The sequence below is a fragment of the Ovis canadensis genome, chromosome 17, assembly GCF_042477335.2.
Source record: "Ovis canadensis isolate MfBH-ARS-UI-01 breed Bighorn chromosome 17, ARS-UI_OviCan_v2, whole genome shotgun sequence".
Taxonomy (NCBI): domain Eukaryota; kingdom Metazoa; phylum Chordata; class Mammalia; order Artiodactyla; family Bovidae; genus Ovis; species Ovis canadensis.
In genome coordinates this window covers 71,424,866-71,451,741 of record NC_091261.1, presented here as the reverse complement: position 1 = coordinate 71,451,741, position 26,876 = coordinate 71,424,866, and the positions used below count along the sequence as shown (strand labels likewise).

The following is a 26,876-nucleotide window of genomic DNA, read 5'->3' as shown; positions in this document are numbered from 1 at the left end:
TTAGGGAGGTAGTAGAGAAAGATGGGGACAGTGGCAGACAGAGAGCCATGTGCCTTTATGGAGGGCAGAGTGAATCAGCTCCAGCCTGCAAAAGCATCACCCCTAGTTTAAGACCCTCTTTGCTCTGGAAGGATTTACCATCTTGGTGAGAGTCTGAGACATTAGCTCAGATGTACCAGATTCGGGTTTGATCCCTGGGTCGGGAAGATCCCCTGGAGGAGGAATTGGCAACCCATTCCGGTATTCTTGCCTGGGAAATCCCATGGAGAGAGGAGCCTGGCGGGCTACAGTCCATGGGGGTGGCAAAGAATCAGACGCGACTGGGTGACTAAACCACCGCCACCACTGCTGGGTGTCAGGAGACGCAAGGCCACATCCCACTGGGGCGGCTCCCGAGCTGGGCTGCTTGCTTGACTGTCGGAGCTCCTGCTGTTTCACCTGTTGATGGAACTGAGCCTCAGACTCGGAAAATGTATGACTCGGAGCCCAAGGTTGAAACTGCAAGTCCCGAAGGCCAGTCCACCGTGTCCAAAGCTCCGTCCCTCCTCTCTATGTAGCTCCCCTGGCCTGGGAACAAGAAGGCCCGCTGGGGTTGAGGATGGTGAAATGAAGCTTAATGAATAACCCAGGAAGCTGGCCAGGGTGTGCGTTTGGCAGCCTGAGATCTCAGGGATAGAGACCGGATAATGAATGCGGCTCTGGGGCAGGAGGGGGGCAGGGTGGAGGGCAAGGTCAGTGACTCGGACCCCTCTCCAGCCTCCTCTGCCCTCTGAAGCGACCACTCTGGCTTCCCTACCCGATCCTCTTCCAGATCAGGAGCTTTGGAACTTGGTCCCTCTGGGTCTAAACCCTAAGCTTGGCCACAGCTCTGTGACCTCAGGAAAGTGACTCGGCCTCTCTGAGCCAAATCAGACTCCACAATGTGGCGTTCACTACAACACCCACCTCCCCCGGGTGTTGTAATCATCCTGTGATAGAGCAATGTCATACCCTCTCATGGCCTGCGGTGCAATTGTTGCCACACCGTTGTGTCACACCCTTCATCATGGTGACAACAACAACGGCAGCAGCAACAGCAGAGAACACAAAATACTTCCTACTGTTCTAACTATTTTATTTTTTGGCCATGCCGAGCGGCGGGCTTGTGGGATCCAACCTGCAACCCCCTGCGTTGGAAGTGTGGCTTCTTAACCTCTGGACCACCAGGGAGATCCTGCTACTGTTCTCAATATTTCACATCTGTTAACTCTTTTGATCTTCACATCAACTCCACAAAGGAAGTTGTGTTTAATCCTCACCCCACATTTGAGAATACTGGGTCTTCTGGTAAGCAGGGCCCTGCTCAGTACATCTTTAATCCAATTGTCTGCTGATGGGTGGGGCTGGGCTCCCTCCCTGTTGTTGTTTGGCCGGGTCCTGGAGTCTACAGGCTCCATTGTAGGGCTAAAGGTGACCTCCAAAAGGACTTACGCCAACGCAAACCTTCCAGGACTGCCACGGCCAGTGTCCCTGTCCCCACAGCAGGCCACTGCCGACCCACACCTCGAAATATCAACAACTTCAGACATGCAGAGGATACCACTCTAATGGCAGAAATTGAAGAGGAACTAAAGAGCCTCTTAATGAAAGTGAAAGAGAAGAAAAGCTGGCTTAAAACTCAGCATTCAAAAAATGAAGATCATGGCATCCAGTCCATGACTTCATGGCAAATAGATGGGGAAAAGTGGAAACAGTGACAAACTTTATTTTCTTGGGCTCCAAAATCACTTCGGATGGTGACTGCAGCCATGAAATTAAAAGACCCTCTTGCCGGGGTCCAGCCCCGGTGGATCCAGGGTGATTCGAAGGTGGGGACGGAGTCGGCGTCCTGGAAAAACTTATTTAATTACAGATATAGAGGGAAATTAGAAACAGATAGTGTAGTAGGAGAATTAGTGGAGAAAAGAGGCTGAATAACTGGTTTACGTGGAATACCAATCACCACCTACATAGGCCACAGGCTTTTTTCCATTCTCCCAAAGGAGAGGAGGCACTGAGGCCTCCCCGGTCCGATCTCAGAAGCGCAGGCAGAATTAGCAGGCTTGGTGAGTACCCACATTTCAGATGGGAATTCAGCCAGGAAAACGGGGAGCGAGAAAGAAACGAAACGGGGGAATCAGTCTTTCCAGAAATTGATCCGATTTCTTTATTTTTCAGGTTTGTTTATATACCTTTTTGTTACACATAGGGATAAATACAGAGTCACGCGGGGGTCAGCAGACCTGACCCTTGTCACAATCAGGTGCTTCATATAAAATTATACAAAGGTGTTAAGAGTTTCATCATCTTTTAGCCATGAGGTCTGCTGACATTTTATGGCTCTTTCTGATACCGGTCAGTTAACCAGAAAACTTATTTTTCCAGGGGTGATTTTTTCTTAAATCAGGCGCCACCCTCCAAATAAAGTTGCATTCCTATAGGGTGAGGGTGTAGTGAGTTACAATCAAGAAAGGAATTTACTTAACCTAAGGTTTAACATGATTAATCTTAAAGGTTAATACTTATTTCTCCTATATGCTAGTTATATTCATTATAAGGGCAGGAATATGGAGATTTAGCAGCAAATATTGGCTCAACAAATGTAAACCCTTCACCAATGTTCCCCTTAAGATCTATTTTGTCTTAAGATAGTGACAAAGTTACATTTTTGCATAGCAAGGACACAGTGATTTATAACAAAGTACAGTGGTCTACAATAAAAGAGAAAATTCATTAACTCAAAAAGTCTAGTATTGCTAACATCAAAAAACTACTATATTTCCTTTTCTATATTCCAAATACATTGATTAATATATTCCCAGGTGCCTAAGGATATGGAGGCCTGATGGCAATCATTGACTCATCAATGAAAAAACCCCTATGCTAATACTCCAAAGTCTCTGTGCTGTTTATGGCTGAGAGGCTGTCACACAAGCTAGTCTGTCAGCAGAAAGGTTTGACCTGAGACATCCTTGTCACACCCAGGGCAGGGAATTAGCAGTAATTATTGGCAGGACAAATGAAAAAACCCTTCACCAATATAATTCCTAATCAGCCTACTAATACTATACTAATGATCTTCTAACTTCTCAAAAGAAAGTTTTAAAACATCCCATGCCTCTCAAAGTTGGGAGGCTGTAAACAATCACATGCGGCTGGACGAGCCTGATCAGGCAGGCCAGAGAACCTCCAGAGTTCATAAGTTGAAACACTCTTATCACACCCAGGAATTTTTATTAACTGGAGCTGCAAGTTAACTCCTTCTCTGAGAGAAATGGTTATAGGGGAGAGCTTCCCATAAAGTACTCTGGTTTTGGGGGTAGATGCTCTGGAACAGGGGGTTTCCTGAGGCTTGATCACACCTTTGCGTATGCCAAGCTTCCTTCCTCATGACCTTTGCCATGGGCAGAGTTCTTCACGCTGGCTCCCAATACCATCTTTCCTTGGAAGAAAAGCTATGACAAAACTAGACAGCATATTGAAAAGCAGAGACATTGCTTTGCCAACAAATGTCAAAGTTATGGTTTTTCCAGTAGTCATGTATGTGAGCTGGACCATAATGAAGGCTGAGCACCGAAAAACCGATGCCTTCAAATCGCTGGAGAAGACTCTTGAGAGTCCCTTGGACTGCAAGGAGATCAAACCAGTCAATCCTAAAAGAACTCAACGTTGAATATTCATTGGAAGGACTGTCATTGAAGCTGAAGCTCCCATACTCTGGCCACCTGATTCGAAGAGCCAACTCATAAGAAAAGACCCTGATGCTGGGAAAGACTGAGGTTGGGAGGAGAAGGGGATAACAGAGGATCAGATGGTTGGATGACTGCCGGGAGCCAGCGTGAGGAATCCCGCCCGTGGCAAAGGTCATGAGGAAGGAAGCCTGACAAAACGCAAGGGCGTGATCAGGCTTCAGGGGTTCCCCCTGGAATTTCCTGAGCATCCACCCCAAAAAACCAGAGTCTGCCTGCTTTACTGTGTTATGCTTTCCACCTACTCTACTGACATTAACAGGGGGCTGTCCCCCCACCGCCTTTTTCTGGAAAAATTTAATTTAGAGCTTTTAGAATAAGTCTCCTGGGCATAATAAGAGTGTTTCAATCCAAAGACCTCTCTGATGGCTGTCTAGCCTGCCTGCTGGACTCTTACAGCTGCACGGACCGCGAGAGACCCAGGAAGCTTAAAACATCCTAGGAATGTAGGGGCTCTGAGGAGTCAAAATCATTAGAATAGGACTGATTAAAGGTTTCATTTGTTGACCCAATACTTGCTGCCAAATTTCCATATCTTTTATTTGTAGATATAGTTGGTGTATAGGAAAAACAGATAGTGGCCCTGGCATTAGCAACATTAGATCTTTGAGGTAAGTACTTTCTTTGTTATAACCCACTGCACCTTTGTTCTACATGAATGTAATTTTATTTAGTACTTTGAGGGTGATGCAGAGTAAAGAAAAAACACTTCTAAGGAAAAAGAGATTTCTGGTTGAAAGACATTTATCTAGGAAGAGAGCCATAAAAATGTTAACAGGCCTCTTGGCCAGAAGATAATGTAAACCACCTGAGATCTTTTGTATACAGGAAGGTATGCAAAAAGAAAGCCTGGTCTCAGTGAGGGTCAGGACTGCTGCCCCTGCATAATTCTGCATATTCCATTATTTCTTTATGTACAACTTGGGGTATATAAGCTGATTTTAAAAATAAAGTCTTGAGTCTTGCACCGATGCTGGGCTCCCCCATGTCATTCTTTTCTCCCCCTTTCCGCCTGAATTCCCATCTGGAGTGCGGAGGCTCGCCAAGTCTACTTACTTGCCCTGGCTTCTAAGATCCATGTGAGAGGGAGCCCAAGGTGGGGCACCCTCCACTATTCAAGTGGACGCCGGCGGCCTAACGTAGATGGTGCAAACCTCTTGTCTCGAGGTTTTATTAGTTTTCCGCGTAAACCAAGTTATTCAGCCTCTTTTTCTCCACTAATATTTCCTACTACACTATCAATTTCTAATCTTTATATATATCTGTAGTTAAATAAGTTTTTTCCTAGGACACCAACTCCGTCCCCACTTCGAATTCCCTGGATCCACTGGGGCTGGACCCCAGCAGATGACATCACCAACTCGATGGACATGTGTTGGAGCAAACTCTAGGAGACAGTGAAGGACAGGGAAGGACGTGGGTGCTGGCGTCCACGGCGTCCGTGGGGTCTCAAAGAGTCGGGAGTGGCTTAGCAACTGAACAATAACAACGCTTGTGAAAACAGGGCACAGAGAAATTAAGCAACTTACCCAAAGTTACACAACCAGTAAGTGCGAAGCTGGTATTTGTACTAGAGTCTGGCTTCAAGGTCTGTGTTCTAATTGTTATTGCCTCTTCATGCCAGAAACTTACTGCTACTACTTCGTAGTTTTTAAAACAACAAACTCCATTTTAAAACTTTAATACCTGTCTTAGCTTCTTTCTAAGCGATAATATCCATAAAAGTCTGGATATTATCTTATGCACACACACACAGAGGACATAAATACTCAACTCTTAAAATAAAATTTGAGAGGGAACTAAGACCCCACATGCTGCAGGGCAACTAAGCCCTTACATGCAACTAGAAAGTCCACACACGCAGATGAAGAGGCAGTGGAGCCAAACAAACAAATAAAACAAACAAAAACCTATGGGAATCTCTTGTCAACACAGAAGGGCTGGCATACAGTGGGCCTGCAGTGAATGTGGCTGTCATGCTTCTTGTCTGAGCATGTAGGCTAAGGCCCCCCTCCTCCAGGGAGTCCTCCCTGATCACACCCCACCCTCAGCTGCCCTTTGGGGACCTCTGTTCTATGTCCTCTTAGGGGATGTTAGGGTTGTCACTGAATTGGTATCTTCCTCTCCCCTCAGGCTGGGGGCCACTTCAGGGCATAAATTAGGTTTTACCACCTCCGTGTCCCCAGTTCCCCTTCCAGGACAGGACATCTGACAAAGATGGCGTGTGCTTAGTGTGAGGAGGCAATGAAATTGCTAAAGTCATTCTCAAGAATCATGACCAAGCAATTCACTTTGACCCCCAAGGGCCTGGGAGTTAATCATCAAATCCGGGGACGTCACACTCAGGCCAAGAAGGGCCCAGACCATCTGGGCTGCTACGTGCTTCCTGGACCTCACATCCAGTCTGACATATAGGGGAACTAAACCTTCCCGCCGCCCGCCTACGCCATGGACGTGACCAGCTCAGAATCACCCAGTGAGATGCTGATAGAGACAAGACAGGAATCTGATCCTGTCATTCCCCTGTCTAAGGCAGGGCCCCGGGTGAGGTCCACACCCTGCACTGGTAGGGGCATCCTGTGGGCTCTGGTCTGTGCCCACCTCTCCAGCCGCAGACACACTTCCTCTCCTGCCTTTTCCGTACCAGCCCTACTGCGCACATCTGTTCCTGGAACATCCCATTTTGTCAGTTCCTGACCTTTGCTTTCTGTGTTGCTGACTCCTGGTTTCCCTCAGTCTCCTCCTCCACGAGGCCTTCCCAGCCTCCAGGGGCCAGGCGAGGTACCTGCTCTGGGCATCCACAGCCCTGGCCCTCCTCACTTCCTGCCAACATCTGACAGCTGATCACAGCTGCTCTTCAGTGGCCCTTGGGGCTTACTTATTTTGTTTGGCTGCATCGGGTCTTAGCTGCCTTATGCGAATCTTTGGTTTTCGCCCAAGGCCTCTCTAATTGTGGCACACTGGCTCCAGAGTGTGCAGACTTAGTAGCTGCAATGAGGCAACTACTTACTTCCCTGATCAGGATCGAACCCACGTCCCCTGCATGGCAAGGCAGATTCTTTACCACTGGGCCACCAGGGAAGTCCCCCTTTGGGGCTTCTTGAGGGCAGGGGACATGCTGTCTTGTTTGAGGCTAATGGTCCCAGGGCTTGATCTAGGGTCGGTGCCCGATAAATATTCTTGGAATGAATGAATCGATTGTCAGAGTTATTCATTTGAACAATAAATAATTGTTTGAGTCCCAGTGTTGGGCATAAAATATCAGAGATGAGGAGGAACTTCAGAAGGAAATATGCCTTTCTCATGAGACAGATAATAATTGTTTCTTTATCCTTGTTTTCTCTTCTCAGACCTAAGCTGACCTTGACAGTGGTCCAGAGGAAGTGGCTTGGCATTTGGGACAAGCACTGGATTTGGAGGTGTCTATGTCACAGTAGAGGTGATCCAGAGGGAGGGGTAAAGGGTGACCCTTGCTGGCTGGGTGGCCTTGGCCAAGTGAATTCCCATTTCTGGGCCTCAGTTTTTTTTAATCTGTAAAATGGGGCCAGGTCATCACATGTCTGGGACAGCAAACCGAGAAGCAGTGAAGGCTGATCTTGTCCCCTTTTTCCTCCAGTGGAGAGCTATCCCTTTAACCACGAGGGGAGGGGCCAAGGCCACAGGAGGCTGCAGGGAGTTGGCACAGCTGGTGCTCAGGAAGGCCGGTGGGCAGCGGACTGGCCCTGAGCTGGTCTGAGAACTGTTGGGAAGGAAGGTAAGTGGGTCTGGGCCCAAGTAGGGCCCTGGGACTCGGTGTGCATTTGTGAATGTGAGTAGAGGTTTGTTTGGAAGGTTCTGGAGCCAAGTCCCAGCTGGCTGGACAGAAAGTGGGAGAGTGAGGCTGTCCGAAGTCCTCCCATAGGCTCAGCTCTGGGTGCCTGTGGCCTGTCTGCCTTGCAGCAGAAGGCTGGGGGCCCAGGACCTGGAAGATTGGGGAGCCCACCCTGGCTCCAGGGTGGTAGGGCTGGGCATTCTGGCAACTAAGAGGTGCTGAGGTTCCCAACCCTGGCGTCAACAATTTGGCTGCAGAGTGTCACCCGGGTGGCCTCTGGAGAAAAGCTGAAGGGCGAAGAAAGTGGAAAAGGCAGTTAGCTGGTCTTTATCCAAATCCATAGATGTAGCAGGTGCCCTCATGGGCGTCTGGGCTTGATAAGGCTGTTGGCAACTTGGGACTCATTCATTTAACTGATGCCTGCTGTTCTTTTCTGGGCAGTCTAACCAAGAGGGCTGAGGAGCCTGAGGACTGAGCCAGCAGCATTTGCTTTTAAAGACAACCGGTGGTCAAGTGCTAAATGCTCACATCTTTCATCATAATGATAATGCTACTATAAAAGAGAAAGTACAGCATGGTGGGGAAGGGCACAGATGCCAACTTGTACTGCCTGACTTGGAGTCCTGGCCATGCCATTTCTAGCTGTGCGACCTTCGGCTGGTTATTAATACTTAACCTCTCTGAGCCTCAGTTTCATTGTCTATAAAGTGGAGTTAATAATTGAACCTATCTCAGGGTTGTTGTAATTATTATAAGGTGCTTGACATGGTGCCTGGCTCACAGTAATTCCCACATAACTATTAGCTGTTATTGTGTGTGAGGCAGAGTTGATGTCTTTACTATTTAACGTAAGACCTCGCTTAATCCTCACAGTGGTCCTGTGATGCCCAAGTTCTTCTCCCAGTTTGTTGTGTGGTTAGTTCATTCTCATTTTTTTAGGTCTCAGGTTTAAAAAATTTTTTTAAAATTAATTTATTTATTTGGATGCACCGGGTCTTAGTTGCAACATGTGGGATCTTCATTATCCCCTTATAAGACTATAAAGTTCCCTCCAAGAGTAGATGTCTGTCTTATTCACCATGATACCCCCCGGTTCCTAGGTCCGGGCTTTGTAAACATTCTAGAGTAAGGATGAGCATATTGGCATCGTTAGAAGACCCCAGGGAAATGACACCTCCAAAAGACTCAGCCAATTTCTGGCACATAATAGGAACTCAACAAAGAATATCTGTTATTATTATTGCACTGGGCTGCTCGGTCATATCTGACTCTTTGTGACCCCATGGACTGTAGCCTGCCAGGCCCCTCTGTTCATGGGATTCTTCAGGCAAGAATACTGGAGTGGTTAAATCTGCACTCTAACCTGTGAGTTGGGATGTTATTATTCCCATTTTAGAAGGGAAAACAGGCACAGAGAGGTTGAGACACTTGCCTGTGTCACACAGCCAGGAAGTCATAGCTAGTTTCTAACTTTTCCCTCTGATTCACCCCAAAACTCAAATTCTTGGGCTCTGGAGCCAAGGTGAAGCCAGGGCTGGGCCTGCTGGATTTGGGTGGCCCAGCGGCTGCTCTCCCCTAATGCCATGAATTTTCCCGGATGGAGCTGGGTGGAAGTGTTTCAGGCTTTTCTCTGCCTGGGGAATCTCAGGGCCATCCCAGCAAGGACTCCGAGTCAAATTCAGGGATCAGAGACCTGGAACCCTCTGATGTGGGGAGCCCAGTCCTGACTTAGTAAGTGTGGACTAGAAGCTTTGAGCTGGTGGTAGCTGATGGAGGTTGATGCGCTCCCCCTAGTGGCAAGTAGTGGAACTGCAAGGGCAGCCCAACTCGTTTCCCTCTCAAAGGAAAAACAGCGTTTACTCCTTAAAAAAACAAAACAAAATAAACAAACAAAAAACCCCTTATACTCTCCCTCCCTTCTAATTTCCTCCCTCTCTGCTTCTTGCCCTTTCACACTGGTTCATTCACTCACTCACTCACTCGCAGCTTAGCTTCAAATCTCCCAGCGGCTTCCCATAGCAAGCAGAAATAGAATAATATCCCAACTCCTCACTGTGGGCTGGAACGCCCTTCCCAACATCCCTGCTCACCTCTCCTTGTTTAGTCCCTCGGTCTTGCCCAACTCTCTGTGACCCCTTGGACAGTAGCACGCCAGGCTTCCCTGTCCTTCATTATCTCCTAGAGTTTGCTCAAACTCACATCCATTGAGTTGGTGATGCCATCCAACCATCTCATCCTCTGTCTCCCCCTTCTTCTTCTGCCTTCAATCTTTCCCAGCATCAGGGTCTTCTCTAATGTGTCGGCTCTTCGCATCAGGTGGCTAAAGTATTGGAGCTTCAGCTTCAGTCCTTCCGTTGAATATTCAGGGCTGATTTCCTTTAGGATCAACTGGCTTGATCTCCTTGCAGTCCAAAGGATTCCTCAAGACTCTTCTCCAGCACCACAATTTGAAAGCATCAATGCTTTGGTGCTCAGCCTTCTTTAGAGTCCAGTTCTCACAAGACTAAGCACCTTTTTTGCTTGACTAATACTCTCACCTCTACCCAGTCCCTTGTCTCATCAGCGCCTGGAACACTCCAAGTTCATCTCCCTCAAGCGGTGGCTCCATCTGCTGTTCCCTCTGCAGGAATGCTTTTCCCTTGCTTCTCTTCTTGTTCATCTCAGTTTCCCCTTTGTTGTTGTTTACTTGCTAAGTCGTGTCTGACTCTGCGATCCCATGGTCTGTAGCCCGCCAGGCTCCTCTGTCCATGGCATTTCCCAGGCAAGAATACTGGAGTGGGTTGCCATTTCCTTCTCCAGGGGATATTCCTGACCCAGGGATTGAACCCACGTCTCCTGCATTAGCAGGCGGATTCTTTACCACTGAGCCACCAGGGAAGCCCTCCCCTTTTGAGAAGCTGCAGATCAAAAGAAAATTAAATTATCTCTCGACCAACCAAAATGCACAGCTCCCTTCTGCAACCCGATTCAAACTGTTAAAACCTAAACTGTCACCATCTGCAAAACCAACTGTTAATCACATTTAGTGAGACGATTGGAATTTTGAACACTTAGCAAATATTTGATGTTGTTAAGAAATGATTGTTAATATTTTTAGATGTGATAATGGTATTGTGATTACATTTTTAAAAATGAACATCACTGAGGTCTAATTTCCATGAAATAAAATTAGCTTACTCAAGGTTAGAATTTGAAGAGTTTGGACAAATGTATACTGCTCTGAAACTGTGGCTACAATGTTTAAAAAGAGTTCTTTAATTTTATAGCTACATGCTGAAATATTTCCAGATCAAATAATATGGGAGGAAAATATAATGATAAAGGTGGAAAAAATAATAATATGGGGAGGAGGAGGGGTACAGATATGGAACAAACAAGCCAGGCATGAGCTGATGACTGTTGAAGCTGAGTGGCGGCTGCATCAGATGGTTCTTGACACTTTTGCTGTGTTTAAATTTTCCATAGTACAAGGTTTTAATTTTTTTTCCCTGAGGTATACGGGCTTTTTGTTTGCCAACCAGTGGTAGAATCTCTGTCCCCTACATTGGAAGTGCAGAGTCCCACCAGTGAAGTCCCCTTAATACAAAAAAATCTTTTTTAAGTTTCTTTCCTGGGAGAGAGTCTTTCCTGACTACCCTCGATAAAATAGTGCCCTCCCCACTAGGTCATTCCAGGTTGCAATTCTTTGATTCTCTCTCCCCAACTAAAACGTGGGGCTGCCTCTGACCTGTCCACTCCTGGGTCCCTAACCCTGAAAATGCCTGGCAGACGGTAGGTGCTCGGGAATGTCTTTTTTTTTTTTTTTTGAATCAACGAATGATGACTGCATAAAATCTCATGCATTCATCACCGCTATTGGCCATGTTCTCCATTCTTGCACTGTAGCATCCACATTAACCGAAGAAAAGTGCCCTTAGTACAAATCTCCTTGACTGGATGGTCAAACTGAGGCCCAGAGAGGTGCCAACACTTGCCTGGAGCCTCACAGCTTGGCAGCCACCGGGGATGAAGGGAGCCAAGCCAAGGGGCTTCTCCCTCCCCCTCCCCGGTCCTAGTTAGAGGGACTCTGGGCGGGAGCCGCCTGGGCTGTGACGCTCGTGCCCTACTGCAGGCCCTCCAGGTGGTTGCCGAGATGAAGAGCCCCCTGGAGGAATGCGCCGAGGGTGAGCCCTTCCACGTCCTCACGCCTCTGCTGGAGAGCTGGGCGCTGTCCCAGGTGGCCGGCATGCCTGTCTTCCTCAAGTATGAGAATGTGCAGCCGACGGGCTCCTTCAAGATCCGCGGTATCGGGCATTTCTGCCAAGAGGTGAGGGCAGGAGGGGAGGAGTGAGGTGGTAGAGCCGGGGAGTGCTGTGGGCGGGACGAGGGGTGGGGAGAGTTGGAGTACGATGTGGTGGTATGCTGCGCTGTGCTTAGTCGCTCCGACTCTTGGCAACCCCACGGACGGTAGCCGGCCAGGCTCCTCTGTCCATGGAATTCTCCAGGCAAGAATGCTGGAGTGGGCTACGATGAGGAGAGTCTAACTACATCCCCCCAGGGTTCCAGGACACCTGCTCGGGTTATCCTCCGCCCAAGTTCCTTGTCTTCCTAGGTGGCCAAAAAGGGATGCAGACACCTGGTGTGTTCCTCAGGTAAGCCTGCCCCCTTTCTACTTCGTGAGGGTCCTCGGGGGCTGGGTGTGGTGGTGGAGGAGGAGGAGTTGGAGCTGCAGGAGGTGTCTAGGGCTTGGCCTCTTGTTAAAGGTCCAGTCTTATCAAGGTCATGGCAGATGGCTGCTCTGTGTGTCCTGCTCCCTTCCCATCGTTCAAGCCCCCTGGTAGAAAGTGATGGAAACCCAATTCATACAGGTTTAAATTACAGACTCCAAGAATCAAAGAATTCTTGGGATAATGGGTTTAGGCACAGCTGGACCCAGGTGGTTTCCTCTGTGTCTCTCCTTCTCTTGGTTTGCCTTCCCTCTACACTAACTCTTCTCTCGTATGGACTGCCTGATGGCCATCGGGAGTTTTAGGCTTGCCTCCTACCATCCTGCCAACCGTAGCGAAAGGGGAGGACCCCTTCCCCGTGGTCTCCTCGATCTATGAATTGGTCTTTTTGGCCCAGCTTGTATCATGCGCTCGTCCCTGAATGAATCATGGTTCAGGTGATTGAGTTCTCTGATTGGCTCCACCTAGATCGCATGTCCACCTCTGGGGCCAATGGGTGGGCACATAAGCATAGGAAGGAGTGACTCCCAAAGGAAAATTGGAGGGCAGGCGGGCAGGAGAATAGTGTGTCAATAGACTAGCAACTGCCCACAGCACCCTCTTCTACTGCCTCCGCAGGGGGTAACGCGGGCATTGCAGCTGCTTATGCCGCCCGGAAGCTGGGCATCCCAGCCACCATTGTGCTCCCTGAGGGCACCTCTGTGAAGGTGGTGAAGAGGCTGCAGTGGGAGGGGGCTGAAGTTCAGCTGACTGGAAAGGTAAGGACCCCAAGAAGGGCAAAGCAGCTGGAGGGGCTGTTCCTCCTTAATCCCTTCCTCGCCCCTGAGAGACTCTTTTTCCTTTTGGTGAACTATGCCTGGAACCCAGTCATCCCTTAGGATGGCTGAGCTCAGGGGCGAGTGAGACGTGATGTATATTAAGGACTGAGGTCTGTCGACTTTTCTCTCTCCATTTGGAGAAGATTACCTGTGTGAACCCAGGAGAAACAGGAAGCTGGTGATTATCAGGATAGTATCTGTCTCCCTGTGTGTGTGTGTGTGTGTGTGTGTGTGTGTGTGTGTGCTCAGTCCCGTCCAACTCTTTGCAACCCCATGGACCATAGCCCACCAGGCTCCTCTGTCCATGGAATTTTCCGGGCAAGAATACTGGAGTGGGTTGCCATTGCCTAATCCATCTCTCTCCCTTCCTCCTCACTAACCCTTGGTATTATTCACTATACATTTTTACCATTCAATTAGACAAGAAATGTAAAGATCACGATAGCATCACCCACCACTCTGAGTCCACCTGATATGAAAGGATATCATCTGATGAGGACATCACTGGCTCACTTTGTTACCAAAGAAACAGACTTAACATATAACCCTTCTCCTTTCCTGGGAAGAAGGAAAAAAAAAGTCTATCCATCCATCCAGCTGGCTGTCATCCCTAGAAAACAGGTTTTATCTTTAATTAAGTAATAATTGACAATTAATTATTGGGCTTCCCTTGTGGCTCAGATGGTAAAGAAACTGCCTGCAATGCGGGATACTCAGGTTTGATCCCTGGGTTAGGAAGATCCCTAGGAGAAGGAAATGTCAACCCACTCCGGTATTCTTGCCTAAAGAATTCCATGGACAGAGGACCCTGGTGGGCTATAGTTCTTGGGGTCTCAAACAGGCTTTATGTTTAATTAATTAATAATTGGTGGTGGTGGTTTAGTAGCTGAGTCATGTCCAACTCTCGTGATCCCTTGGACTGTAGCCCGCCAGGCTCCTGTGTCTATGGGGATTCTCCAGACAAGAATACCGGAGTGGGTTGCCATTTCCTTCTCCAGGGGATTTTCCCAACTCAGGAACTGAACCCAAGTCTCCTCCATTGCAGGCAGATTCTTTACAGAATGAGCTATTAATTAATTATTAAGGTTTTTTTCCCCACAACATGTGGGATTTTAGTTTCCTGACCAGGGATCGAACCCACACCCCCTGCATTGGAAGCTCGGAGTCGCCTCTTCCCAGCACCACAGGCTGGTGGGCTCTGTTCTTATCCAGCCTGGCAGCTAAACGTGTCCCACCTGAATTGTGGGAATCACGTGGCGTCCTTTTCTCCAGGAGGAAGCTCTGCCATTGTCCCAGGAGGCTGCTGGGCCCACACCAGCTCTGGTCTCACCCCTGGGGGTCTCCCCAGGCCATCAGGCCCTGGAGTCATCCAGGAGACCTCAGGCACTGCTCCAACCTCTGCAGCTGTCTGATTCCCATCTTCTGAAGGTCTTGGTTTCTCTTTAGATCTGGGACGAGGCCAATCTGAGGGCACAAGAGTTGGCCAAGAATGATGGCTGGGTGAACGTCCCTCCGTTTGACCACCCCCTAATATGGTAAGGCTGGTGTCCCTTCCCCTATGGAGCTCAGTGCTGGGAAACCCTCATTGAGTCAGGGTCCTCCCATTGGACAGAAAGGAAAATTGAGGTCCAGAGAGGAAAAGAGGCTTGGAAGTCAGGCACACGGAGGTCCAGACCCCACCTCTGCCACTCCTGAGTTGTATAATCCTGCAAAGCGTCTTAGCACCTTGCACCTCAGTTTCCACACGTGTAAGATGGAAATGCTAGGAATAAATCCCCTTGACTAAGTGTGTACTTTGGGACACATTTAACCCATTTAGTCCTCCCCAAGAGAGATAGATTTTTTATGCCCATTTCACAAGTGAGGGAACTGAGGCCTGGAGGGGTCAAGAAACTCGCCGAAGATCCCACAGCTAGTAAGTGGTGGAGACCTTGAGTCCCAGAGCCAGGATGTGAGTTAGCCTGATTCCAAGTGATACAGTGGTCTGCCCTTTTATTTTTGGCCATACCGTGTAGCATGCAGGATCTTAGTTCCCAGACCAGAGATCGAACCCATGGCTCCTGCAGTGGAAGCCAGGAGTCTTAACTACTAGACCACTAGGGAAGTCTCATGCTGGTCAGCTCATAACCAGACACACGAACGCTGCCTCTTTCCAAAGTTGTGGAATGGATGAAATGGATTGAGAAAGTGCCTGGGAGGCTGACGAAGGGGAGAAAGAAGGAGTGAACGAGTAAATTGAGTGGACGGAAGCTGAGTGAACCAAGTGTGGCAGGGTCTCCCCTCCTCCTGCCGTGGACGCGGTGGGGGCTGGCACTGTGGGGGGTTGTGTCCCTGTGAGCCTTGGGGACCAGGCCCGCCCTCAGTCCTGGCCCTCTCTTTCACTCCCTCGTCCCACAGGGAAGGCCACATGAGCCTGGTGCGGGAGCTGAAGGCAGCACTGGGGACCCCACCGGGTGCCCTGGTGCTGGCAGTCGGGGGCGGAGGTCTCCTGGCGGGGGTGTCAGCTGGTCTGGCAGAGGTGGGCTGGCAACACGTGCCCATAATTGCCATGGAGACCCAAGGGGCACACTGCTTCAACGCGGCCATCAAGGCAGGCAGGCTGGTGACGCTTCCCGGCATCACTAGGTAGGCATGGGCTGGGGGCATTTGTGGGGTGCTGGGCTATCCTGGGGCTTCTCAGTCCCAATTAGTGAGGGTGGGAGCACTCAAGGTAGTATCCTTTTATTTTTTTAAATTAAAAAAAATTTTTTTTTTGGCTGTACCACATGGCAAGCGGGATCTTATTTCCTTGACCAGGGATAGAACGTGTGCCTTCTGCAGTGAAAGTGCACTGCAATGCTAGTGAAGTCCTTAAGTATTTAATTATCTTTTAATTTTTCTTTTCTTTTCTTTTTTTTTTTGGCTGTGCCATACGGTATGCAGGACTTTAGTTCCCCGAGCAGAAATGGAACCCTTGCCCCTTGCATTGGAAGGGCAGTCTTAACTACTGGGTCACCAGGGAAGTCCCTCCATGGGGTCTCCTTAATCCTGCATGACTGATCTATAGGAATTTTTCGTTCCCTACTTAAACCCGTCAGCGCGTTCCCCAAGCTCTCAGGCTGGAATCAGAACCCTCCGTACTCCATTCCAGTCACTGGCCTGTCTTCCTGTCCCTTGAATGGTCTGGGCACTTTCCTCCCTCCACGCTTTTGCACAGGCTGTGTCCTCTGCCCAGAAGTGCTGGGGTTCCATCTTCTTCTGGTTGGTTTCTCTCCCCCAGAGAGGGTCTCCCCGCAACCCTGTCATTGGAGGTTTTCCTCCCAAGTTCTCCCTCATGGTGTCTTTCTACAGTGGGTATTTATTTACTTATCCTTGGGTTTCCTTATTCACTGTTGTCTCTGCTCCCAGACTTGGATCTGGATAAGGGCAATAACCATAATCGCAGCTAACACTGTTACAGAACTCACTATCTGGAAGGCTCTCTTCTAAGCACTTGAAATGCTTTAACTCATTCTCCACGACAACCTTGTGAACCAGCTATTCTTCTTTATTTTGGCCTTGTAGCATGTGGGATCTTAGCTCCCCAACCAGGAGCTGAACCCATGTCCCCTGCAGAGGAAGCTCAGAGTCTTAACCATTGGATTGCCAGGGAAGTTCCCCCAGCTATTATTATTATCTGTTTTCCAGATGAGGAAACTGAGGCTCAGAGAGGCAAAGTGGCTTTCCCAAGGTCACACAGCTAGTTTAGAACCCAGGTTTGAAACCAGGCAGCCCGGCACCAGAGTCCATGCTGTGGGCCACTTAGGACTCAGCGTCAGTTCTGATGAGCTCAGCAAAAGCTCTCCTGGCCCTGAAAGACTGCCCAGCTCAGGAAAATACCAGCAGGTAGGTCATCCCAAGCACAGAGGTAAAGAGCATGGACTCTGGAGCCAGACTGCTTGAAGTTGAATCCACGTTCTGCTGTTGACTAATGTGTGTCCTTCAGCAAGTTGCTCAACCTCTCTGAACTTCAGTTTCCTGACCTATAAAATGGGACTCATACATTTCTAACTCCCAAAGGAGATTGTAAGACTTAAAACAGAAAATCCTGGGGACTTCCTTGGTGGCCCAGTGGTTACAACTCTGCGCTTCCACTCCAGGGGTGTGGATTCAATCCCTGGTCCGGGATCTAAGATTCCCACAAGCCAGGCTGTATGGTGCGACCGAAAAATAAAACAAACAAAAGACCCCCCAGGAGAATCCATGCATCCAGCACCCTGTAAATAGTCAATAAATACAGCTATAGTATAGACGTGATAAGTGGTTATGAATGAATACAATGAAAGAATCACTTTCTAGGCTTGGCTTTCTGGGGTCTGTGCGAGAACAGCACAGTCATGGTTGTAGAGTCAGAGGGATGTGTGCTCACCAGCTATTCATTGGACACAGAATTTTTGAGTGCTTCCCCTGACTCAGACATTGCTCTAGGCTTAAAATGCTGAGTCCTGGGCCCGCTGCAGGATGGGAGGGGTGCCTGGGGCTGGGGAGGGCTGGGGCTGTGCAGGGAGGAGACCTGACTCCCCACCTCTTCTCCACACCCCTGCCTTCCCCGCCCCAACTGCCCGCTCCTGCAGTCTAGCCAAGAGCCTGGGGGCCAGGACAGTGGCTGCACGGGCCCTGGAGTGTACGAAAGAGTTTAGGATCTTCTCGGAGGTGGTGGCAGATGCTGAAGCCATGAGTGCTGTGCAGCGATTCCTGGGTGAGTGAGCAGTGCCCTCCACCTGGGCTTGGAAACCCACGAGGTCCCTGGACCCCCTGAGGAGAATGTGTTTTCTCTTGTCCATATCCTCAGTGCCTATCACAGGGCTGGGTATATAGTAATCATTCAGTAAGTATACACTGAGTGGATGGAAGGGGTGGGGGTGAAGAAGAAGTGTGTCCTCTCTCTAGCCTCCAGAGTTCTGTACATACTCATCTTCCCTCTGGCTGCCCATCCTGGCCCTGCTGCCTATTGGTTTCATGTAACTAAAGGGCTACTCAGCCCATCATGGCACCTTCTCCAGGAAGCCTTCTCTGATTTCCCACCCCCACCCCACCTGGGCAGAAGACTTCCTGTGCACCAGTCCACCATCCTTTCAAGTGCCAGATTCTTATTCAGCTACATCACTAGACTGTGAACTCTGTGAGGGTGGGGGTTGGTATGTCTTGCTCATTGTTGTGTTCCCGGGGCCTGCCAGGGAGGGGGTGCTCAATAAATATTTGTTGAGTGAATGTATGGATGTCTGAGTGAGTGGAAAGCTGGATAATGAATAGGTAGATGGGTGGCTGGCTGGTTGGATGGATTGATGGGCAGTGGATTGACAAATGATATAGAAATGGATGGATGGATGGGTGGACACATTGATTAATGGATTCATTGATGGATGGACAGTCAAATGATGGATGAATGGATGGGTGGATGGATGATACAATGATTGATAGATACACTGATAGATGGACAGACAGACAGTCTAATGATGGATGGATGGATGGATGGATGGATGAAAGGCGGATGGATGGAGGGATAGATGGTCAGATTGATGGATGGACAGAGGGTCAGACAAATGATAGATTGTGAGATGGATGCCTGGATGGCTGGCTTCATGGAACTGCATTGCCCAGAGCCTGCTGAGCACTAACTGGTTTTCCCTCCTTTTCCTCCCCTCCACCCCCATCCCCCTCTCTGGGCAGATGATGAGCGAACACTGGTGGAGCCTGCCTGCGGGGCAGCCTTAGCTGCCATCTACTCAGGCCTCCTGGGGAGGCTCCAGGCTGAGGGCCACCTGTGCCCTTCCCCAGCCTCAGTCGTGGTCATCGTGTGCGGAGGCAACAGCATCGATAGTGGGGAGCTACAGGCTCTGAAAGCCCAGCTGGGCCAGGATTGAGGGCTCCTGGTTTGGGAGGGCCGGCTGGGTTCCAGCGATCCCCAAGAGGCCCCTGGACACCCATATAGCTGGCTGAGGGGCCTCTGGGCTCATGGAAGGCAGTAGAAGCCGCCCTGTGCTGCTGTGCTGGCAGCCTCCTGCAGGAAGCCCACCTGAGCTTGTCCCTCTGGCCTCCCTGCAGCTCTGGCCAATAAACCCTTTCTGAGTTGAGTCTGTAACTCCAGCAGGTCCTTTTTTTTTTTTTTTTAAACCTCCGTGGACTCAGGGAAGGTGCACGGCAACCTTGATGTCAGTGCTCTTCATATCCTACAGCTTGGGCAATAAAGCCAAGAATTCAAAACTGGGGTTTGTAAGGGAATCTGGCCATGCTGAGTTCCTTACCAGGCTTCCATTACCTAGGGGACCTGCTCAGGAAGGGGAGGGAGTATTCTGTCACTTCTCAGCCCTGGGTCAGTGAGGACAACTCCACCAATCTTTTTTAAAAAGTATTTTATTCGTTTATTTTTGGCTGCTCTGGGTCTTCGTTGCTGCGCGTGGGCTTCTCATTGCAATGGCCTCCCTTGAGGAGCGGGGGCTCTGGGGTCCGTGGGCTCATTGGTTGTGGTGCATGGGCTTAGTCGTCCCGAGGCATGTGGGACCTTAGTTCCCAGACCAGGATTCGAACCCGTGTCCCCTGTATCGGCAGGTGGGTTCTTAACCACCGAAACACCAGAGAAGTCCCTTCACCAGTCTTCACAAAATACTTGTCATGTGCCAGAACTTCTAAGAACTTTCTCTTCGTTGTCCTTTTTAACATTCACAAAGGCATCATGGATTAGAAACCATTATTATCATCCCTGTTCTACAGATGGGGACACTGAGATTCGAGAAGGTGACATACCTCGATTAAGGGTGCACAGGCTGCAATGTAGACCAGCCCATTTCAAATCCAGTGATTTTTAACACTGGCTTCCCTAGTGGCTCAGATGGTAAAGCGTCTGCTTGCGATGCAGGAGACCTGGGTTCGATTCCTGGGTTGGGAAGATCCGCTGGAGAAGGAAATGGCAATCCACTCCAGCACTCTTTGCCTGGAAAACCCCATGGACAGAGGAGTCTGATAGGCTACAGTCCATGGGGTCGCAGAGTCAGACACGACTGAGTGACTTCACTTTCACTTTTCACTTTTGTGTATTTCTTCGATTGCCGCTTTTTTTTTTTTTTTGCCTGGCGGGCCATTGGAGAAGGAGGTATGGCCTCTGGGTGGGTCTGGACACACCTGAGGGTCACAAAGAGGGAGGGGACTGATGCTGAAAATGGGCTCCGGCCGGCCCTGGAAAGGGAGCTCTTTGAAAACAGAGGAAATCAGAATCCTTTGCAGCCACCAGGGGGCAGCAAAGCGTCTCCAATGGGAAGGCAGGCAGGTGAGACCAGTCCCAGGGTCTTCCTTGGCTCCAACCTGCTAGGGGTGCTGAAGTCCCAGAGACAGATGGCCTCACGAGGTCTTGGCATGGGGAGAGCCCTATCCGACCCCTCCCAGTGCTGCAGGAAACAAAGGTCAGTGTGGGGGCCACTTGCATCACAGCTCAAGGCAGAATCCACCTCCCTGTTGGGGCTGCGTCATGACTATGTGACCCTGGGCAAGTGCCTTCCGCTCTCTTGGCTTCAGACTGCCCCTCTGTGCTGGAGGAGGCCCACTTGCGGCTTCCCACCTCCTTTCCTTGGGCCAGACTGCTCCCTCCACCAGGTGTCTCCTCCGTTTCTCAAGGGGAGGATTTGAGAGCGGCAGTGGCCTCCTTCTGCCTCGGCTTCACCTTTCCTTTGATCGCAGACATGACTTCGGTTGCCAGGATGTCCCTCCAGAAGCCTCCAGGATGCAGACTTATGTTCTTGTGAGTTACCAGAAGAGACGCTGAATGCCCCAGAGCCAGGCTTGAGCCTGAAATTTTTCCTACTCACTACCCTGGTGACCTTGAGTAAATGATGCTCTGGTTTAGTGCCTCAGTGTTCTAACCTGTAAAATGGGTTGTGTGCAGATTATTATGAGAACTCAGCATAAGTAGTCTTTCAGTCATTGCTAGTTCTTACCATCTTCTGAGTGTTCCTCCCCCAGCTATGAGGGGTGTGGAGCATTTATTCTTGTATTGAGCTTGTGTGTTTTGTATTGTACTGTGTGCTAGGGGTCTTAGCAGTCATTTCATTTCATTTATTTTTAATTGGAGGATAATTGCTTTACAAGGTTGTGTTGATTTCTCCTGCACAACAACCTGAATCAGCTGTAAGTATACAGAGACCATCTCCACACCCAGGTGAGTTGGCAGGGCCCATCTCCATTCCAGGTGCTCTGTCTCCCAGTCGGGCTCCTGTCCTTGGCTGCACCCTTGGGAGACTTGTCAGCTGCTGTTTACTCTTCTCCTGGTCTCGGCAAGCTGGAGATAAGATGCCGAGGGGTCTGTTGACCCTGTCTGGATAACACGCATCCGTTACCTTGGTGTGTGGCCCTTCTTGGTTGACACCCAAGGAATGCCAAGGGCAGGGTGGGGACACGGAGAGAGAGGGGCTTGGATGGTTGAAGCTGAGGTGATGGTTGTTATGACCTGATCCATCCAGCAGGATGGGCACCGGGGCTGAGAGACTCTTGCCATTGCCTCTGCCCTCCTGGGGAGCCTACGATGAGGGTCCCGAGAGCAGATTTTCTGTGTTGGTCTAGGGCTGCAGAGCCGACCTAGAGCCGACCCCGAGCCGACCCCGGGCATGGCAGGGGCATGGAAAGATGGAAGCGGCTCATGGTGGGAGCGATGGTTGCTGAGGGCCGACAGCTGCCCTATATCCCAGGAGTGGCTGATGGGAGGCTCTGTGTCCAGAGAGGTGTGGGGGGGCTAGAAAAGCCAGCCCCTCTTGCAACCTCAAGGTAAGAGCATCTCTGTGGTCCCATCCACAGAGCTGAGCGCCTCCTGCGATCTGGCTGAGCCCTGACTCCACTGGCGCCCTCCCCTCCTCCTGTTCACCTCCCACCCCCTGCCCTGCTTTTCCTCTGAGGGCTCCCTTGATATATCATGTGCCAGGAACTCCCATCTCAGGCTCTGCTGGTGGAAAACCCAACCTCAGTGGGCCCTGTTTCCCTGGCCCCGTCCCATTGGCTTCTCCCTTCCCCAATGTTTGTGCTTTTTAAACTCCACCAAAAATGTCACGGGCAGGTTTCTTGCCTGGCTTCCAAATTCCCTGATAAATTCCACTGGCTGGGCAACCCCAGGAGAGGTTTTCTGGAGCAAGGAACCCCATAAATCACTCCGCTGCCACTCCGGCGTGGGCAATATCTTATGTAAAAAGGTGTTTCCTGGGAGCGCCACAGGCAGGAGAATCCTATTACAAGCCGCCCCATTAATTATAAAGAGTCAAGTCGACCCTTTGCTGCGATTTTTTATCTTAAGTCTGAAAACTGATTACCTTCACCAATACTTCCCCTTCCAAAGAAGAAAACCCTAAAAAATAAATGTTTGAAGAACAAACACCAAAGTTTCTCCTTTTAGGGGAGAACCAACAGAGAGAGAAAGAGAGAAGGGGGTGGGGGAGAGAAGGTGGTGGGAAAGATTTTTTTTTCCCTCTTTTTAAGGTAAAAGTTATTGAGCGCTTGGTTTTGCAATTTCCTGGACGCCTCCACCCCAAGAATTCGGTGCTGTAATTCGTCCCATGTTACACGTGAGGGAAACTGAGGCTTGCCTGAGGTTACAGGACCTAGCCCTTTCTTCTGAGGCGGATATTTGAAGACCTGGGTTCAAAACCCACCTCCGCCTCTTAGAAGCTAGGAACCCGGGGCAGATGAATTAACCTCTCTGGCCTCAAAATTCTTCTCCTGCAAAGTCAAGAAGAAAAGCATCCCTTCCAAGGAGATGACATGCAGCAGCCAACACAGAGGGCTGAAGCTGGGCTTGTCGCTTGGCTGGTGACTAGCACCCTCCCCACTGTCCTGCCTGCTGCCGGTCTTGAGGCTGCCCTGACTCCCATCCCCAGTCTATTCCACACTAGCAGCCAGGATAGTCTTTAAAAAATTAAAAAAAAATTTTTTTTTTGGCTGTGCTGGGTCTTCATTGCAATGAGCAGGCGTCCCTAGTTTGGGCATGCAGGCTCAGTAGTTGTGGCACGTGGGCTTAGTTGTTCTGCGGTATCTGGGATCTTAGCTTCCTGACCAGGGATCGAACCTGTGTCCCCTGCATTGGGAGGCGATTCTTCACCACTGGGCCACCAAGGAAGTCCCCAGAATAGTCTTAGGCCCAAGGCAGAGTCTTGCTTCTGCTGTTGAAGCTCTTCCCTACCCCTGGCTGCGTTTCAGATAAAGGGCTGACCCCTCACCTAGGCACACCAGGCCCTGTATCATCTGGTTTTGCAGACTTCTGAGGTCTCTCCCCTAGACTCACCAAACTGCAGCTTTTTCTCTTTCTAGAACTCACCAAGCTTGATCCTGTCGCAGGGTTACTGTCTGTGTTCTTCCCCTTGCCTGTCACACTCTTCAGATCTCAGCCAAGTCGGCAACTTCTCATTCTGGACTCTGGCATCACCTCCTCTGGGGGGCCCTCCTGACCCATCTCCTGACACTCAGGGCCAGGACGAGGGCGAGGCGAGGGAGGCACTAACTTTTGGAGCAAAATGTAAAGGGTGCCACAAAACTTAAATTTTAAAAACAGGAAAAACCCCTCAGAAATAAGAAAAAAGATTGTAATCAAACAACTTTAAAATGAGAAATACATGTAAAACACATTCCTGCTGAATAAAATAGTGACATTTTTACATAAAGATAAGATCTCACGTTGCACTTGGCCATCTCACCTCACCCGGGTGACAGATCTGTCAGACCCTGTCTTTATTTAAAAGGTTACCATTCTGTCCATTTGGATTGTTTTGCATTAGTTTTGAGTTTTCAAAATATCATATGGAAATACTATTTATCTTGATTCCTGAGTTTTAGGTCTGCATCCTCACTACATTTTCACCCAAATACCCTGCTTGTCTCAACCAAACCTGGCCTGACTGCCTTTTAAAATATTATTATTATTATTTTTAATTTTCATCAAATGCAATGTTAACTTTTTTTTCTCCCATGCGGCATGTAGGATCTTATTTCTCCAAACAGGGATCGAACCCATGCCCCCTGCATTGAAAGTGTGGAGTCTTAACCACTGGACCGCCAGGGAAGCCTTCTGACTGCCTGTTTTAATAGCCAGTTATTCTCAGTCTCACCACCCTCTTTTCCTACCACTATTCGAAACTACCAATTATTTTCTCCTGGTTACTGTCCGTCTCCCCCAGTAAAATATCAGCTCAGTGAGGGCTGGTAGCAAATCTATCTTATTCATATCTGTAACCCAGGGTCCAGGAGGGTGCCCAGGGCATGTTATTTCAACATATATTTTCTGATAACTGAATGAATGAATGAAAAGAAGATACAGGGAGGCAGGTAGTCTGCCTTCCAGAAATCTGGACAAATTGACTTCAGGGGCTTCGTTCCACTTCCCACCCCCATTTTCCAGATAAGGAGGCTGAGGTCCAGAGAGGGTGAGTAATCAAATCATAGTCACACAGCACAGCCACATCAAAACTCGTCCCAAACTGAAAATCACATTGGGCTGAATGGTTAAGACTCTGGGCTTTCGCTGCAGCAGGCACAGATTTGATCCCTGGTTAGGGAACTAAGATCCCATATGCCTCGCAATGCAGCCAAAAAATAAATAGATAAGCAATTAAAGAAATAAGAAGGGAGAAGTCTCCAGTGACCTGGAATGGGTCTGTAGGGATCGGTTCTCTCTGAATGCACACATTCCTGAAATATCATCCCCAAACCCATATTGCCAGTGAGGGTTGTGCTGGACCTATGCATCACCTTTACTATTACCTAATTCACATGCTTCTTGAAACCTTAAACGCTGTTTAGAAAGAGAATGTTATCACTATTCTAAATGGAGAAACAGTATCACTTCCTGGAATTAGATCTATGTCGCAATAAATAAAAGGAAAAACAAAACGATGCCATTACCTCGCAGCCAGCTTCTGTTGTGCTGAGACTCCAAGCCAGCCAGCATAAGCAAGCTAGCACCAGAGATTTGCTCTCAAACAATCAGAAGGGCTGAAAAATAACTGAAAAGGCAGTGAGTTACTCAGGAGGCATCAGGCACCAGTTCCTCCTGTGGGTCGGTGTCCTGTTGGTGAAATAATAGTGTGGTAGCATCCCACAGTGATAGTGGTTTTGATCACAGGGACCCCCCAAAGGCCTGGGAGGCAGAGTCTTCATCCTGCAATTTCTGCTGGTGAGAAGCGGCTACTGACTGAGCACCTGCAGCAGGTATGAGCACAGGTTCCCAAGTTCTCTGCTGGGCAACGGGATTTCTTTTCTTTTTGTAAATGTTATCTGGCTATGCCAGTTCTTCATGTGGCATGCAGGATCTAGTTCCCCGACCAGGGATCGAACCTGGGCCGCCTGCTTTGGGAGTGCAGAGTCTTAGCCACTGGGCCACCAGGGAAGTCCCAGCTTCCAGAATTTCTTTTTCAGTGAGGTTGGCATGTTCTGTAGGTGCCCAGATAAATGGTGTTCTTTCCCCCACATACTTTTAACATGAGATGAACCTTAACATAAAACTAACTCTTTTAAAGTGAACAATTCAGAGGCATTTGTTCCCTTCACAATGTTGTGAAAGCACCTCCTCCACCCCGTTCCAAGAGATTTTTTTTGTCACCCCAAAAGGACACCCTGTCCCCACGAAGTAGTCACTGTTCATACCCCTATTCTGTCCAACCCCTGGCAATCACCAGTCCACTTTCTGTCCTTACAGTTTACTTGTCCTGGACATTTGGTATAAAAGGAATCAGACAATACGTGGGCTTTTGTGAATGGCTTCTTTGACTTAGCACCTTGTTTTCGAGGCTCACCCATGTGTTAGCATGTAGCAGCACTTCATTCCTTCTTATGGCTGAATAATATTCCGTATGGGCTTTGCAGGTGGCTCAGTGGTAAAGAAGCCTCCTGACAACGCAGAAGTCGTAGGAGACGCGGGTTCCATCCCTGGGTGGGGAAGATCCCCTGGAGAAGGAAATGGCAACCCACTCCAGGATCCTTGCCTTGGAAATCCCATGGACAGAGGAGCCTGGCGGGCTACAGCCCATGGGGTTGCAAAGAGTTGGATTCAATTGAACACGAGCACACATAATTTATTTTTAAAAATTGTGTTGTCCTTGAGAGAGTTCCTCTGGAAATTTGTACTTGTTCCACAATTCTCAAAATAGTTTTGGAAACCTTTGGAAAGTTCTTTTCTTTATTTTTTATTATTATTTTATTATTGGAAAACCCTTGTGATGACTCAACGTCATATCATTTTTTTTTTTTTTTAAGCCGTGCCTTGCATCATGTGGGATCTTCCCCAACCAGGGATCTAACCCCTGCCCACTGCATTGGAAACACAGAGTCTTAACCACTAGACTGCCAAGGCAGTCCCATGAAGTTAGATCTTATTGTGCCCTTTCTATAGATGGCAAAACTAAGGCTCAGAGAGGCTGAGTGCCTGGAATCAATCACACACACTTCCTGGTCTCAGGTTGCTAACAGCCTGGGGATGGAGACACAGACGCAACATGGGCTGAGAGGTTATAACGCAGGAAGCAGTGAACAGACTGCTCTGGGTGTTCCCGTGGGCGACACTGGTTTGACCAGCTGCTTCATCTTCACTGAGTATGAGTGTGGAAGTGGAGTCTTTGCTGCTTCTGAGCAAAGAGAACGTATACCATCAGGTTTTCCTCCAGTGAAAAAGGGATCGTGGAGAATCTGGTGATTCTAAGTGAATGCTTCAAAAAACTGAACGCGTGCCCCAGTGTCCTGGGGCTTGTGCCCTCTCTGGTTCTGAAGTTCTGGGGTGGGGCCTGAGAGGCTGCGT

The 26,876-nt window shown here is 49.2% G+C and overlaps 1 protein-coding gene, 1 long non-coding RNA gene and 1 other non-coding gene across 20 annotated transcripts; all 3 read left to right on the top strand.

Moving 5' to 3' along the window:
* The first annotated feature begins 1,050 nt into the window (after positions 1-1,050).
* Positions 1,051-19,202, top strand: SDSL (serine dehydratase like). 18 transcript variants are annotated; one of them, XM_069558034.1, is made up of 11 exons: positions 1,110-1,326; positions 6,072-6,311; positions 7,118-7,206; positions 7,384-7,521; positions 11,690-11,884; positions 12,170-12,209; positions 12,903-13,042; positions 14,549-14,637; positions 15,500-15,727; positions 17,695-17,819; positions 18,791-19,202. In XM_069558034.1, exons 5-11 carry the CDS (start codon positions 11,711-11,713, stop codon positions 18,982-18,984), a joined length of 990 nt encoding a protein of 329 aa, XP_069414135.1. In that variant the 5' UTR covers positions 1,110-1,326; positions 6,072-6,311; positions 7,118-7,206; positions 7,384-7,521; positions 11,690-11,710; the 3' UTR covers positions 18,985-19,202. The 18 variants fall into 18 exon arrangements, with proteins under 18 accessions (XP_069414145.1, XP_069414149.1, XP_069414135.1 ...); XM_069558044.1 differs by lacking the exon at positions 6,072-6,311 and having other exon boundaries at positions 1,051-1,326; XM_069558048.1 differs by lacking the exon at positions 6,072-6,311 and having other exon boundaries at positions 1,057-1,326; positions 7,118-7,186.
* On the top strand, positions 19,199-23,756 carry LOC138422707 (uncharacterized). Its single transcript, XR_011249981.1, has 3 exons — positions 19,199-20,852; positions 21,200-21,871; positions 23,386-23,756. It is a non-coding gene; the product is annotated as an uncharacterized lncRNA (long non-coding RNA).
* On the top strand, positions 19,935-20,006 carry TRNAR-GCG (transfer RNA arginine (anticodon GCG)). Its single transcript has one exon. It is a non-coding gene; the product is annotated as a tRNA-Arg (tRNA).
* Positions 23,757-26,876: the final 3,120 nt, after the last annotated feature.

What these genes read in the sequence shown, in the direction of transcription:
- SDSL (XM_069558044.1), top strand. Translation starts at nt 11,711, where the DNA reads ATGAAGAGCCCCCTGGAGGAATGCGCCGAGGGTGAGCCCTTCCACGTC. An exon ending in ACACCTGGTGTGTTCCTCAG is followed by an intron (nt 12,210 to 12,902) that starts GTAAGCCTGCCC and finishes CTGCCTCCGCAG; the next exon opens with GGGGTAACGCGGGCATTGCA. An exon ending in ACGCTTCCCGGCATCACTAG is followed by an intron (nt 15,728 to 17,694) that starts GTAGGCATGGGC and finishes CCGCTCCTGCAG; the next exon opens with TCTAGCCAAGAGCCTGGGGG.